Source organism: Sorex fumeus, unplaced genomic scaffold, assembly GCF_029834395.1.
Source record: "Sorex fumeus unplaced genomic scaffold, SorFum_2.1 ptg000063l, whole genome shotgun sequence".
Taxonomy (NCBI): Eukaryota; Metazoa; Chordata; class Mammalia; order Eulipotyphla; family Soricidae; genus Sorex; species Sorex fumeus.
This window is the reverse complement of record NW_026606120.1, coordinates 13,156,719-13,173,629: the sequence shown is the minus strand read 5'-3', so window position 1 is coordinate 13,173,629 and position 16,911 is coordinate 13,156,719. Positions and strand designations below refer to the sequence as shown.

At 42.8% G+C, this 16,911-nt stretch overlaps 1 protein-coding gene across 1 annotated transcript in view; it reads right to left on the bottom strand.

Annotated features, from left to right (window-relative positions):
• The window catches only part of LDLRAD4 (low density lipoprotein receptor class A domain containing 4), a 386,384-nt gene that overhangs the window by 203,555 nt on the left and 165,918 nt on the right, over positions 1 to 16,911 (bottom strand). The window contains exon 3 of the mRNA XM_056127851.1: positions 13,735 to 13,875. Within this exon, the coding sequence (XP_055983826.1) occupies positions 13,735 to 13,875 (141 nt within the window). The remainder of the gene's footprint in view (positions 1 to 13,734; positions 13,876 to 16,911) is intronic.

Sequence of the window (16,911 nt, the reverse complement as noted above, 5' to 3'; positions counted from 1 at the left end):
TCTGATCCCACACACCCCTTACCGTTCTTGTAATGTTTCTTACAATCAATCCTTATCTCCGAGCAAGTTGGCTTCTCATGACAATTGCCACATGACTTGTCTGTTCACTCATTCCTGCCTCACCACCCGCCCGCACTCCTGCCCCACCCAGCCAGGCTGCTCTGCCTGCATCCTGAAGAGCCCTGTGCTGAGCACCCAAGGTCAGAGAAATTCTCCTTGCTCCTTGTCACACACACACACACACACACACACACACACACACACACACACACACACACCGGACTCCTCTGTTCTAAATTTCGACAGTTCTTCTTGAAGGCACTGTTTGTTACCAGATGGAAACAGCTAGAATATTGAGACCACATCTTATACATGCTGGACCCACCTCATCCAATCTAAACACAACATCCATACCACCCCTATCTCCTTGCATACCTGCAGTCGCCCCCAGTATCTTATGTATAACTGCAGACACCCCAATTCTTAGTGCACCTGTATTACCACCTCATTACCCACCAATGCTGTATACCTGCACCTACCTCACATTCACCTCCATATACCCTGTACCCATTTCATGTCCTATTTCACTTATACACCTGCACCTTATCACCCAGTTCTTTGCTTGTCTCTTACATACTCAGACATAGCAAAAAATTACCCCCCATAAACTATGCCCCCCAAAAAACTTGTTACTCTAATTTAGGATATCAGTTCTCAGAAGTCTCTAAGCTCATATATGTAATCCCCCTCCAAGAAGCTCTAGCCTCCTGCCCATACGTTATTTTCCAACAGCCTCCACTCCGGCCTGAGATCTTGGGGGGTTTTGTTTGTTTGTTTTGTTTTGTTTGCTTTTTGGGTCACACCCAGCGATGCACAGGGGTTACTCCTGGTTCATGCATTCAGGAATTATCCTAGTGTTGCTCGGGGGACCATATGGGATGCTGGGAATTGAACCTAGGCTGGCTGCATGCAAGGCAAACGCCCTACCCGCTATGCTATTGCTCCAGCCCCAATCTTGTCTTCTGAGAGAAGCTAATAGCACTGGCCATAAGTTCCTCTCACTGAGGATGAATGAAAATATCCCAACATGATAATAAGGAACCTGAGGAGACAGTAATGACTGGCTCAGGACAGTCTTGAGGGAGGGCTAGTTAGATGAACTGGGAGGTCAGTTGAGAAAGGGAGAAGGCTCTTTTCAGATTTGAAGGTCAAACTGCTATCTAAATATTTGGTTTCATGCCAGTTCTCTATCCATGGAAGAGGTGCCATTCACCACCATTCCTTTCGTCTAAACACATATAACAGGAAGAGGGATGGTGCAGATCGGTCTAGAAGGTACATCCCCTTGGCTGCCCATCTGTGGAAAATTGTGTCATCATAGAAGATGATACAGACCAGAATCAAGTCATTGCAGTAAGCGACTGTCCTTGTGTGACTCAGTGACCTCCCTGCACTCTCCAACAGCTGAATTCACACTTGCTTCAGATCCTGACTGTCTGGAGATGCTGCCAACCCATGTATGCACCCCCAATGCAGATTCTTAAAGGAACAATTCTTACCCCCCCCCTCTCAAATCTAAAGGCGTCAGAGCTTCAGTTCCAGTTTCTTTTGCTCCTGATTTTAGAATCAAACGAATAAAAGCAATCCAGAATCCCCACTAAGAATGAAAGAGACGATGATAAGGATACTTTGCCTGAAGAGAAGCCCCTCCCCCACCTCCACCACACCAGCCTGGGCAACCTCTTTTGCAGCAAGGTGTACCAACTGAGGGTCCTTCTCGAAGAAGAGGAACAAAACTACAGTGTCCTAACCAGGGCACCTATACAAACCCATGAACCATTCCACAAAATCTCCAGTCTTTGCAATGGGCAGATGCAGGTTTTGTTCCTCTAATAAGAAGTGAACAGTACCCAGAGATATTGGGGTTCTGCCAATATCCGCCAATAGCGAACCACAACAATAGTGTTGTGGTTTGCTATTCAGATATCAGAGCCCAGAGGTGTAAGTTGGTACTGGGCCTTGTTGCCACAAATTCTTCTCAGGGTCCCGTGGGTTGGGGAGAGGTTTAGGTCCTAAGCTTGGTAGAGGCAGCAAGCAAGGATTTCAATGAGTGAAGATGCCTTTCTCAGAGGCTACTGCCCAGCTTCAGTCCCATCCTCAAGAAAAGACATTCTGGAACCAGCAGACACATTCACAGCTTGGTGCTGTAGTTTTCTCTTTCCACTAGAGGAATTGAATCATTGAAGGAGTTGTTTTGTTAAAAAAGAATTTTGATTTTCCTGTTGTTTATGGTTTTGTTTTCTTCTGGGAAAAGAAGAAGCAAGGCCCTTAACACTTTTCCTTCTGTTCTTAGACCTTAGAGCACAATAAGACTGTATGAAGAAGTGGTGAGGGGAAGGATTATTGCTAAATTTAGTTGCTGTTGTCCTTGATTTCAAATTCCAAGACTATGCTTGTGTGTCTACGAAGACCAAATTAAAAGAACTTTCAGCCTTGTTGGTAAATTTGGAGGCCCCATCCTTATGTGGGTTACCCCATCTTTTCATGACTGGGAAAATCACATCGCAGTTGAATGCCAATTTTATGATAACTATTTTTTCACTTTCATATTTATTTTTATTTTTGGCAATGATCACATGTAATCCCTCACAACCTTGACTGTAAACTACAGAAAAATTTCTGAATAATTTTTTGAAAGCAGTTGTGACCAACGAAGAACCAGCTCACAGAGAAATCCCTCCAGCAGAGCCCAGTGAATCCCTCTGTTGGTGATCCCCTTGCCTACACCCCCTGATTTCATCCTGATGCCACTTCCTCACTACCAACACCCTTCTTCTGTGAGGTGTCTTAAGTAGAAACCCACACTAATGTCAGCCCATCCTCATGGATGTGAAATGACCATCACAAAGGAGTTGTACACTGGAGCACAGCCAGGCTGGCCCCTGGGAGATTCTTCCCTCTTCCCACAATACCATTAGCATGGCTACTTGAGATGAGAAACAGGTTTGCAAAGTTCTCGAGGATTCATCAGACAGGAAAACAAGCCAGGTAAGTCTCTAAAACCCTTCCTAATTAAGAGCTAAACCCTGGAAAATGAACAGTCTGGACCAGCAGTCAAGGGAGCTGTTTGCAGCTCATCAATACACACAATTAATCCAGTTCATCCAATGTGTCTGTGTTCTTGTTATAATGACACAAGAAGACATTCTCCTTTTCGGCTCTTTTCTGCCTCTGCAAGGACCGTGTCTGAATGAAATCATTCTGCATTCTGTGGCTGAGTACAGAATGCGCATAAATCAATCGCGTAATGCCTAATATTAGCCAAGTTTGCACTAAAATTGATCAGTAACAGAGGGTGTTTTCTCTTAACACCCCCCTCTCTGCATCCAACCCCCCCACTCACCCCTCAGTCTCCCCCAGGAAGCAAGATTGGCATTGATTTCTATCTGATTACAGGAGAGCTTGCCCTGACTTTCCCCAGTTACTTTAGCCGGCGTCTCATTGCGTGTCCTTAGAGACCAGGGCTTCACTCAGGCAGAAAGCGTCTAGACAGTATTCATGACCCATCTGTCTGGCACGGCCCAGCGGATGGCAAACTCTATTAGAACTGAAACCATTTTTTCCCTCCACCTCCTCCCATCCCTCTCTCCCTTTGCAAAGCAGGAATTTGACACTGAAAATTACTATCATTGTTGCAATTCTCAAAATAGCACTGCCAGACTTTCATTAACATCCACGCTAGACTACTAAATATTTAAAGAAGTGGATAAATTTCATCTGAAGTGGGACAGCCCCGCACACATGAAAGCAGTAACAGAATCAAAATGTAAATCTAAGAGGTTGTTTTTATCTGAGTAAATTTAGTGTCACAGCAGGAGGAAATGATGCTGAAGGTTTATTGAAACTTTCCCTCCCATTTGTTCTCTGCCTTTTGTTTATTTGAAAAGGCAGAGCTGCCTTTCAAGACCCTACAAGATTTTAATTGATCAGAAAAACCTATTAGAGAAACAAAGGCAGCAAAGCAAAGGGGCGGGTGGGGGCGGGGCAGTCCTCTTTAGCAACAAAGAAAGAGGGTGCTCCCCCCCCATCCAGCCCTCTCCCCGGCTCACCCCACAAAACACCCAGGTGCAAGCTTGTTGCCAGTGACAACCCACAACCTGAGCGGGCTCAGCCTGGGAGATGCATATCGCCCTCCTCACCTTGTTCTCAATACCATCTTGGATCATTTTCCTGCCAGTCAATAATTGTTTTTTGCTGTCAACTTTTTTCCCCATTTTTCCAGCTGGAAGCAGGGAGGAAGCTCAAAGAGATCGTGTAAGGCGCTGACCTTGGAAGCAGTTGACCCCGGATTGATCCCTGGTACCCCATAGGGTCCCCACCTCTCACTAAATCCTGCCAGAATGATCTCTTGAGCACAGAGCCAGGAGTAAGCCCTGAGTACTGCCAGATTTGGGAAAGAAAAAAAAAACCCTACATACTATTTTGCAGAATAGCTTACTTCATGCAGAACATACTACTGACATTGTCCGTCAGAATCAGATGTAGGGGTCGTTTCAGAGCATCACAGCACTCCACCCTGCTCTGGAAGAACACAACACTCTGGAAATGCGCCCCACCTTCACTGCACTCAGCAATATCAAGTCCAATCCACTGAGGATTTAAGATTTGGATGGTCCGACAATCGGCACTGTGGAAGGAGTCTAAAGAAGCCACAATGTTTGCACAGATGCAGGGGGAAAAATTAGTACTCGAGGGCTTTCGGGATCACAGAAGGTGATGTGGGAGAGTAAAAGCAGACAGGGCTCCTCTGCTCACGAAATCCCACCAAGCTACATTTGCGCCCTCTCTCATCATCGGGCAACTATCTAAAATAATCACAGTCATCTATTCACCCAGAAAATATCTATAGGGCTAGAAGAAGGGCTGGAGTATATGTTTTGCATGCAGGTACCCTGAGTTATACCCAGGATACTGCATTTGGCCCCTGAGTAACTGCCTGAAAAGATATTCCAAAATGTATGAATATACCATTTGCTATTTATGCCATGTACTCTATACTATGCATTTCATGAACTATATGCTACAGATGCCATGCACTATATCATATACTACTTTGTATGCCCTGCACTGTATTCCTTGTGTAATGAATGCACTGGGGTAAATAAAGAAAACTTTACATACACAGTACAGGTAAGACTCAGGAGAAGCTAGGAAGTTACAGAGCAAGAAGACATGGTTTTTAATTCAATGAACCCTTCAAGTTTCCACACACACAGTTTATGCCATGTTTGAAGTATCGGGGCTTACAAAGATGTAAGCATAATCCCTGACTTCAAAGAGTTTAATATCTAGTGGGAATTATACTTGGATACAGGCAGTGATTAAGGAAAACAGGCAATAAACTAAGAGCGCACAAATTTCAATAGAATTCCTAGTAGGGAAATTATTTCTATCTATAGGGAGGTAGGCAGGAAGAGTGGTCAACTTAATGTAACTGACAAAGGGCCAGAACATTAAAACAGAACCTATCAAAAGAGGAACCAGTTTAAGGGTGGACAAAGAAATAATTGGGTCAGCATCGGGTGCCCAGAACTTGAGAGGTTTGGAAAAGAGCTTACAAGCTGCTGGATAGACAGTGGTCTGATTAGAGATAAGAATATGGATGTGGAAGACAAAATAAAGCTATTATCAGCAACATGGAGGGAACTAGAGGATTTCAGGCTGAAGTAAGTCAATTAGAAAGATACAGAGTGATCTCGCTCATAGTGAGACTGAAGATATACAGCAAGGTAGCAATAAAAAGGGCCAAAGGCAACACAATGGAGGACTGATCCACATAATTAAATTGGTGGGGGAGGGGCTGAAAGGCAAGGGCTTTGGGGTCCTTGGGGGAGGGAAGTGGGTATACTGATGATGAGTGTGGTATTGGAATTATGTGCATGAGAAGTCATCATGAACAATATTGTAAATCACAGAATCTCAATCAAGAATGGAAAAAGAGGACGGGTATAGTTTGTGTGGCATGGGATGTTGGGAATAACCCAGGTAAGGAGGGGGAGGAGTGAAAACTGTGAGCCTAGACTGACACTGAGGGCAGCCAAAAAGAAGAAACTGCAGGTCGAGATTAAGGACAACAGTAACTGCAGATCCCACAAATTAGGGAACAGAGAATCTCAAAAAAAGGGCCAGTCAGCTTTCCCAGCTGCAGAGAAAGTAACAAAAGAAATGGAGGGTAAATGTCCATTGGATTTGGCAGTGAATAAGTGATGCACCAAAAGCAGCTAGGAGAGGCTGAGAGGTGTTCAACTCCCAGCACCACATGGTCCTTAAGCATTACTATATGGATCCCTCTGGAAGCCTCCATGCACCACTGTGTGTGGCCTCCAAGTGCCCCAGGGCGGCCAGGGTGGCTCCAGCATCACCGAGCCTGAACAGCACCAAACCCCCTGGGTCCTTGCATTGAGTTGCTGGCTCAGTTGGCCATGAATTATATGGGGTGACCCTGGGCATTCTGAGCACCTCTTCTAGGCCCCTCACCTCTGACCAAACAAAGGAAAGAAGAGAGAGAGAGAGAGTGTGTGTGTGTGTGGGGGGGGGGGGGTGAGTAAGAAGGAACAGGCTGGTTTTGTGATTTAATCTTTTAAAGTAGGAGAGGAACTCGCCCTCAGGAGGAAAAGTGATCAGGAAGGAAGGAATGGAGGACTAAGGTGAGCAGAACAAGACTGGACAAGTGTCCAGGGAAGGGTCTGGCTAGGAGTTTTGCAGGGTGCAGTCACCCCAGCTCTGATGCCATACTAGCAGGGTCTGAAGGTCTCTCTGGAAGGCTGGGGCATAGAGTGCAGCTGTGGCTGGATATGGAGCTCTGCAGAGGACACATAAGCATGGGGCTGTACAAAAGCATGCTAGGAAGTTGGAGAGATAGAGATAAAGCCTTGGGGGTAGGATGATGTCGAAAGGGCATGAATGAGAAAGGAAGGAGCAACCAGGAGAAGCGATGGAGAGGGCTGATTGATAAATACATCCACGACACTCCCTGGCATTGGCAGGTGAGATCAGGCCCTGCACTCCTGGAGTTTTACCTGTCCAGGCAATGGGGATCTTAGGTTTACTAAGTAATACCATCACAATGCTCCTGAAGCACTCCCATTTCCTCGGTACTCATCTTTAACTTCTCTGTGCTCTGCTTCCCAGTTAGTCACCATTTCCCCCTAAGAAGTGCCTGTGACTTGTAAAGTCAAATTCCTCAGAAATATTTGATTTTATATTTGTAAGTGAAATATTGCTTTTCTCCTTCTCATATTCTTTTGCATCATTTACTTCAGAGCAATGTCCTTTTTCTATAGTCACAGGAAGACAGTTAATGTTATGCTTTTGTAATTTGGGAGTTAATTGACTCCAAATAATATTCATTCCTGGGCATCTGTTTTCTCCACTTAAGCCTCAGTTGCCTTTAGTTCCTAGTACCCCAAAAGCAGGGTCCCGATAAAGGACTGGATGGGCCCAGGGCATGTGTGCCCATTATCACTGTGAGCTACCCTGGCATCAAAATGGGCCAGGTCAAGCACCATAGTACTTAACTATAAGTTAAGAGCATGGTCATGGACAAATTCTGTCATGACAACTGGATTAGGACCCTGCTAGGGTTAGGAACGATAGCACAGCGGGTAGGGCGTCTGCCTTGCATGCAGCCAACATGGCCGACCCGAGTTCGATTCCTCCGCCCCTCTCGGAGAGCCCGGCAAGCTACCGAGAGTATTCGATATGCCAGACACAATAACAACAAAGTCTCCAATGGAGACGTTACTGGGCCCGCTCGAGCAAATTGATAATCAACGGGAGGGCCTTTACTTTTACTTTACTAGGGTTAGGAAAGACAAATCTGGCCTGAGCCCTGTAGTCTGGGATCTATAGTGAGATGTCCCCAAGAGAGCCACCCTACAAGCTTAATGTATCTCTTACTGTGTCCATACAAAATGACTAATATTAAGAAGTAGAATTAAGATGAATGTTTAAATGACTAATGGACTAAGGAAAGGAGAAACACACCCCGAAGTGGCATTTCACCCTTGAGAGGTTCTCCTGGCTACAGGAGCTCTGAAGGAAGAGCTTTCATATGTTAATTGTGCTACTGGACCTGGGTGTAGCTGCTTCCCTGAATGCTTTGAGGTGAAGGCTGCAAGAAGGTGCAGGGAGTGGCTAGTATGGAATGGGGAGCCTAGTGAGACTGGAACAGGCTCATGGGGTGAATGGAATAAAGGGCAGCTGATCACAACCAGCCTGACTCCCCGTTCTATCCTCCTCTCATCCAGTGCCATCTGGGGTGGGAAAATGACCTAACCACCGAATGCACATGGAGAGAGAGAGCACAACCTCCTTTTTCATTTTGTGATTACACACCGAAGGAGAACTGGTGGAGGTAACTCAAGGGCAGCACAGGGGATTTCCATGTAGACATTCTATGTATACAACAGATGCGTTGCAATTCATTTGTTCATAGTGATAAGAAAATGTCATTGCTTATGTCTGAAGGGTGACTTTCCCATTACTAAGAAGACTGATTCTATATGACAGCTACTTCATGATAACTACACTGCTGATGGGGAATTTCTCTTTATCGAAGTATACTCACTAACACTAATAAATGGAGGAAAAACTAGGAGAGAATTGGGTTAAACCTGTTTTTACAGCACCCAAGCACAGAGTCTATTCCTCCTAAAACAACATAGCACCAATGAAATTGCTTCACAGACATCAAATTCAAACCTGAATCTCCAAACCTCTAGACATAACTCTCAACCGACAAGAATTATAAGGAACACAAACACACATTTGCTGGGTGCAAAGAAAAGCACCCAGCAAAATGCAGAGTGTCAAAATCTACAATAAACAATCCAGATCCTTTCACCCAAAAGTACAAGTGTACGGGGCAGAGGAATCTATGAACAAGAAATTTCTAGGGACATAATAATCCATCTGGGAGCAATACTTAAGCTACTGATTTAAACAGAACAAAACACATTTATACAATTGGAAAACTGTGATGATTTTGATGAAATAACAATAAATTCTTGAAAAAGTTAATACATTCTTGAAATGGTTAAAAAAATAATTGTTCAATCCTTGTGAAACCTGACTATCATGAATTGTTTTATTAATTTTTTTATTTTTTTAATTTTTATTAGTGAGACACCATGAGGTACAGTTGTAGACTTACAAATTTTTGTGCTTGGGTTTCAATTATACAATGATGAAATACCCATCCCTCCACCAATGCCCATTATCATGGATTTTTAAGTGAAAAGTTGCTTACAGCTACTGCAAGGGCTTCTGCTCACAAAAGCACCTCTAACTTCACAGGTTAAACATGTTCTTTCTAACATTTTCATCATGCTAAAATTTAGCAATTTTTTTTTCACTTCTTCATTTTATTTTTACTGCATTTGTTTATCAAATATTTTTTTATCTTTTTTTTATTAGTGAAACACCATGAAGTACACTTATAGACTTATAAATTTTTGTGCTTGGGTTTCAGTTATACAATGATCAAGTACCCATCCCTCCACCAGTGCCCATCCTCCCCCACCACGGGTCCTAGCATCCCTCCCACCCCCCATCCCCACCCCACCCCCGTCCCACCCTGCCGCTGTGGCAGGGGGAGACAGATGACTAAAACATGTAATCCATGGTAGATGTCCCTAGCTAACAACATAATAACAATCTTATTCTATCTCATTTGAGAGTCCATCAAACTTTACCCTAAGCACAAATAGTGTAACATTGAACCATGCCTACAGGTGGAAGCAAAGCAAATCAAGTAAACCAATCTTGTCTTAAATTGGAACAAGAAGAAAGCATATCTGAATGCAACATTTTAAAGGTATGCGTGTGTGTGTGTGTGTGTGTGTGTGTGTGTGTGTGTGTGTGTGTTTGGGCCATGCTTGGTTTCTTAAGGGATGATTTCTGGTGGTGCTTGAGGGACTGTATCTGATGCTAAAAGCCCAACTGGGTTGGTTAAAAATAAGATGAGCACCTTCAGCCCTGTACCATCTCTCTGGTCTTGGGATACAACATTTTATAGATCAGAATTCCTGGACCCTTAAAGTTCTCATGATGGAGAGGAAAGGAAGCCTTGTCAGCAGTCAGCACTGCATGAAGGGGCATTTTATCCATTTGCTATAGGAAATGCATTGATTGATTTGTTAACATCACAAGTGGGAACCTCTAAGTCTTTTTATACAGCTGTAAAGAAAAAAAAAACCCTGTTTACTCTATATTTCTGTCTAACAAGGTACAGAAAGAGACTATATATTTATTGAAGACACAGTCAACTTCTTAACACTAACAAAGAGCAAGAAGTTACAACCTTTCTCTAAAGCTCTAGACCACAACGAATGGACCAACTACAAAAGAATCAGAGTGTCCTGATGTGACTAGCTCATTCATCTCTTTCTAGTACTGATGAGAACCAGGAGAAAGTAGTATAGAGAGCTGGCTAGGACAGAACAAGCTACCTTTAGCTGTTACTGGGGTCAAAGCTGATGAGAAACATTTGGAGTGTCTGAAGACAAACTCATCAATGGACATCTGAAAACTCTTGCTTTATAAAGCATAGCTCTTGCATCAAAGACTGGTGAGACACTGTTGTGATGGTCAGTCCTCAGCAAATGACCACACATTGAGAGAGGGTGACAATAGGAAAAATAAAAGAGATATTTCTCAAGGATGTTAGCTTTTTCATTAAATATTTGTGATCTCCTTATAGAACTTAAATTATTCCCTATTAAAAACAAGGAAATGAAAACTTACAGCAGTTAAGTCACTTCCTTAAACTGTACCTTGAACCCAAGATAACTGAAGTCATAATGGCCCTGATCTTTGTCATTCTGTCTTCTGATTATCCACTCTTCTTGAAAGAAAGCTTATTGTAAATGATCTGTCTTAATTTTAGGGACACGAGATCCACTTATGCCTGAAAATTGGAACCAATAGTTTGGATCTTGCTACGCCAAACTCTTATATCTGTATGGGTAATATTGGCCAATTATATCCACAGCTGTTTCACTTGGATTCTAAAAACATAAAAGTGTTTAAATATTTATGAAATAAATGAAAAAGATAAATGCAAATAGGTTTATGAACTAAGAAATAAAACAATACTGACATGAGAGGGGAGCATGAAAGAAAGGAAGGAAAGATAGTTGAGCATAATAAAACGACAACAGTAAAAGAAGCTTGAAGTAAAGGAAAAGTAGCTTCACAATACAGAGGAGGAGAAGTCAGGAGAGGGTACAGTGATTAAGGCACCATGTGCATGACCCAGGTTTTATCCCCAGCACCACATGGCTTACTGAGCTTCATCAGGTGTGACCGCCTCCCTCCACCCCCTCCTGGGAGAGGTCAATCCCCAACAAAAAAGATACCTCAGAAATAGCTTATGAAGTACCCAGGGCAGACAATCAAAATTTTATCTGCCTGTTTTTTGCAAAGAACTCTAAAATTCAATCAAGTCATAGTATTCTATTCACAATTTATCATGCATGCACTTCCTCTTATTCAAGTCCACAAGACACACTGAATTTGCCTTTACACTGCTCTTCTCCTAAGCCAACCTAGCTCAAAAGTGATGAATATCCTGGCAATATTCTATTTAGGGATTAGGCAGATAGGCCACAGGTCTGGGCTGCATGCACCAGGCCCTGAGTTTAAGCTCTAACGCCCTCCCCTTCCCCTCCACCCCCCAATCACCACAAGCACCACAGGAGGTGGTGCTGATGGCCCCAACAGTGCTGGTGTGAGCAGCACTGAATCACCAGGCCAAGCATAGAACTGTCCAGCTCAGTGGAATAAGCATTATCAAGAGTGGATCCAAGCATCCTGAGCATTGCTTAGGATATATACCCTCCACCAAAATAATAATAATAAAAAAGATTCAGACACTTTCCTGAGTGCTTCACATGGACTTACACATGTAACCCGACCTCACCCAGTCTCAGGATGAGACATTGAGCTTCCCAACCAGACTACTGGATAAGTGAAGTGGCAGGGGCAGAAGCCCACTCCAGAGGTCATGTTGGCAGCCCAATGCACCACTCACTTTAGCCTCCAACCAAAGCCCCTCCCTGCAACCAGGCAAACAGCCCTGACAAATTACAGCCTTGACAACTGCAAGGACTATGGCACAAAATAGCACCAGAGGCAGCACAGAGGAAGCACATACCAAGAAAGCACATATACCTAGTCTGCAATTTTCTTCTCAAATAGAGATGGAACCCTAAGAACACTTAGTATAAGAAGATGGAAACATATGACAGGAAAAATTGAAGAAAATGTTTGCACTGCTAGGGTCTTGAATTTAGGAAGCAAAAAGAGTAGGCTTAAAATTATCTAGGCACAATAATTTTCAGAGCTTGTCTCCAGTATAAAAAATACAGTAGGAATAGGTAAAATAATTGTTTTTAAAGAAATCTCCTGTTTCATGGGCCAGAGAGATAGCACAGGGAACAAGGTACAGCCAACAGAGGTTCGAATTTGGAACTACATATAGTCTCTGAGATACTTCTCAGAGTGATCCCAGAGTGCAGGGTCTGACATAAGCCCTTTACACTGCTAGATTAGCACAACTTTCCACCCCAAAATCTTGTATTTCACAGAATAATATCAGTATAATATAGAATAGACTGGTTTCCATGTATAATTGCATAATCTGTAAATTAAGACAAATGTTATTTCTCAAAATAATGTCAGCAAAATTAGGGAGAGAAATTGAATGTTTCCGGAAAGGACCTCAGTAAGAAACATCCATAAAGAGGATTAGTTCTGCAAACATTCCTCCAGGACATGCTGCAAAGAAAAGTCCTCACCTCAACCTACTTCAAGGAAACAACAAACAAAAGCCATTTCCTAAGAGAACTTAGCAAAGTTTATAGCTGTCTTCTTTCTCCTTTCTCTTCATAAAAACCATGAGATTAAAGATCAAATGAATTTCAGTTTCTGATTTCACCTTTATCAAGTTCAAGAAATGTTCAAAACCTCAGTCGGGTACTTATGAAAATAAATACTAAAGCTGTTTTACAACAGTATCAAACAGAAGAACACACGAGCAGAACATTTTCTAAGAGTCTCATATATATTTTTAATTTTCATATTTAAATTACATGATCATTTATGGACTCTCTATGTATATTTACTTGGTTACTTAAGATTTTTTAATTTTTTTTTAACTTAAGACTGGGGATGCTTTGCAGGTAAAAGACTCTGGGGTTTAGTCCCCACACCTTCCTGAATTACTTCAAATTACTTTAAAAATTCCATAAGGCTAGTATGAAGAATACTCAGTGACTATTTCTCAGAATCTATTTAGCATGTACAAGATAATCAGTAAAGTTCTATTTATCAATTCCAAAACACAGTTCTGAAAATAAAATGGATTTATCACTTATAAACATCTTTTTTTCCTAAAGGAAGAAAAACATTGCCTTTCTAAAAATGCAAATCTTTTTTCTTTTGGATTATTCCTGGCTCCTTGTTCAGGAGTGACCCTGGGCAAGCCTGGGGAGAACAAATGAGGCGCCTGAGATTAATACGGGGTCAACTGCATGCACGGCAGCCACTTCAACCCCTGCACTACCTCTCCAGGCCATCAAATCTTTTTTCTTAATCAAAATAATAACCTTCCATTTCCCTTTCCTTCTCTTCCCTTTCCTGCTAAACATATAAAAAGAAGGAGGCACTTACAGTTGAAGATGCCCGGAGGTGGATGTTCAGTCACCAGGAGACAGTTTTCTTCATCACTGTTGTCCCCACAGTCATTCTGTTGGTTACAGACCAGTGAACCAAGATACAAGCATTTACCGCTGGTGCAGGTGAATTTGCACTCTGAAAAAAAGTATAAAGCATGAAGCAGGTAAGGCAATGATGATGCTCTTCACATTTTGTTCCAACTTCTGCGTTGCTAATTTGGTAACTCAGTCTATTTGAGACCCCAGAAACTCAGAGAAGAGTCTGCTTTTTAAGAACTCTGAAATCCACAGAACAGCATCAAAGGGGCACTCCAGGACATGTTTTACCAACACATCACTAATCTCAAGAATGAGTAACAAGGGTGTTCTATTTCCACAACTTGCTCAGAGAGAGTCATAGCTGTAGGGCTCTTATTCTTCATGAAACGATCCTGTGCTATTTTCCACACACAAGAATGGGGCCCGCAGTAATAGCAGAGACTCCAGTAGGACTTAGGAGTTCTGGCTTAACAAAAGGATATGCATACATCTCCAATGTGTCACTGGGTATTGTGAAACTCTGGGTTAAATATCTAACAGAGTTGGTGCTCATACGTCTCACACCTAAGAAAAATTATGGTTTAAAATTTGAAATCTGGCTGTGATCAATTAATTGTAAACACCAATTAATTAGCACAGCGATAGGGCATTTGCCTTGCACGCAGCCAACATGGCTGACCCGAGTTCGATTCCTCTGCCCCTCTCAGAGAGCCCGCTACTGAGAGTATCTCGCCCGCACAGCAGAGCCTGGCAAGCTACCTGTGATGTACTCGATATGCCAAACACAGTAACAACAAGTCTCATGATGGAGACGTTACTGGGCCCGCTCGAGCAAATCGATGAACAACGGGAGGACCATGAAAATTTGAAAATTGGGGGTATGGTGCCGCCAGCAGGTCAATCTGTACCTGTGAGGTGAGTGCATCAGCAGCCTAATGGCGCCAAAATTGCTGCTGTGTCTTTGGCCAGACCCCAAAAATTTGGGGAAAAGTTTACCAAGAAAGTAAATGGCCAAAAGTTAGGTATGTGGGAAACACACCCACAAACGACCTCCAGCTCAGCTATATAATTGGAGGCAAGGCCTCTCTGGTTCCTGATTGAACTGCTTAATGGCCATGATCCCAGACACTCAGAAACAAATCTCGAAACCCAGTGGCTTTTGGCAGAAATGCGTCCGGTCCCTGCAGTAGGTTACCAGTGCTGGGCCAACCCAGGTGGGAATAGGTTTCGTGCCTTGGCCTGTTCCCCCCGGTGGCCCAGTGGCCACTATCCTTCAGAGGCCACTGGACAGTCAGGTTTGGGCCCCCAGTGACGAGACATGCAGGGCCTCGTGGGACGGGGGTGGAGCCAGGCCTGTCCTCCCCACCTCAACGAGACCCCAAGTCATTGCCCAAGAACAGCCTCTTTGGCTCCTGATCAAACTGCTTAACGGCCACGATCCCAGAGACTCAGAAACAAATCTAGAAGCCCAGCAGCTTTTGGCAGAAATCCCCCCAGATTTAAGTGTTAAAATTTCGGAATTTCAAAATCACATGGGCCTACTGCAGCTACACGACATCATATGTTATTCATAACCAGCAATAGAACACACAAATTGTCTACTGTTGCCTGTTCAGCAGATCTGAGTGTTGGGGTAAATCTCAAATAATAATGGTGGGTCTGGTGTCAAAATATTGAATGTGGTCAAAGTGGAGAGAGAGTAATGTGGAAATCATCTGCCCCACAGGTAGGGGGAGGGAGTGGGATGGGGGTATACTGGGGTTTGTGGTGGTGGAGAATGGGCACTGGTGAAGGTATGGGTGTTTCATTGTATGACCGATACTTAGACCCGAAAGCTTTGTAACTGCTCTCATAGTGATTCAATAAATAAAATTATAAAAACATGAAAAAAAATAAAATTTGAAAATTTAAATAAAAAAAAATGGCTGGTTTAATACCAGTCAGGGGTAAAACCAACTTTATATTATAAGCCATAAAAAAAGAAAGCACACTCTCTGCTCTAAGAAGCTTAGCAGGAAGCCAAGGAACATGAGGGTAACAATAAGATGTAGTTCAAAGTCACATCCCTGTAAGAAACCTGAGGAATCTGTGAATTAGTACTTGAAGTAGAACTTCCTTTTACAACATTTTAAGGACACTTGCAAACAAAATATTTGTTATCAGTTTGAATAATTAAAGAGAAAGGAAATGACAAGGAAGAATGGAGGGGAAGCAAAGTTTATACAGCAATTGCTAACAGACCTGACTAGAGGAGATACACTGATGGCTATATTGTAATAGGGGAGACTTCATCACTCTTATCACTGGACAAATCAACCAGATAGAACATCAATAAGAAAACAAGAGTCTTGGGGTTGGAGTAACAGCACAGCAGGTAGGGTGGTTGCCTTGCATGCGGCCGACCCGGGTTTGATTCCCAGCATCCCACATGGTCCCCTGAGTGCCGCCAGGGGTAATTCCTGAATGTAGAGCCAGGAGTAACCCCTGTGCATTGCCGGGTGTGACCCAAAAAGCAAAATAAGTAAATAAATAAATAAATAAATCTGATCACTGTCTTAAAGTCTTTTAAAAAAAATGAAAAGAAAAGAGGAGTCTTAAGTGAGAAATTGGAAGAACAGGGATTTATAGACGCATACTTGACCTTTCACCTCTAAAATGCCAAATACACATTCTTTTCCAATGCACACAAAATATTCTCCAAGACAGACCATGTGCAGAACACAATTGGAATGTCCATAAAGTCACAAAAGTAGAAATCATATCAAGTGTATTTTCAGTATAGAGCACAAGGTCAAGAAGGTAGGATTTCTTCTTGGTTTCTGGGGTGACATCCTGTGGTATTCAGGGGCTACTCCTAGTTCTGTGCTCAGATGATACTCCTGGCAGTGTTCAGGAAACCAGGTGGTATCAGGAATCAAAATAATGGGTCTCCTATATGAAACACATGTGTTCATCCTGTTAAACTATTTCTTGGGCTGAAAGTAGAAATAATCATAAGAGTGTTAGGGAAAGCTCCAAGATTTAGAAACTTAACAGCTTATTACTGTTAAGGAACTATTAGGCCAAAGAAGAAATCAAAGAATAAATAAAATATGAACAAGAACAAAGACACAAAATATCAGATATATGGGAC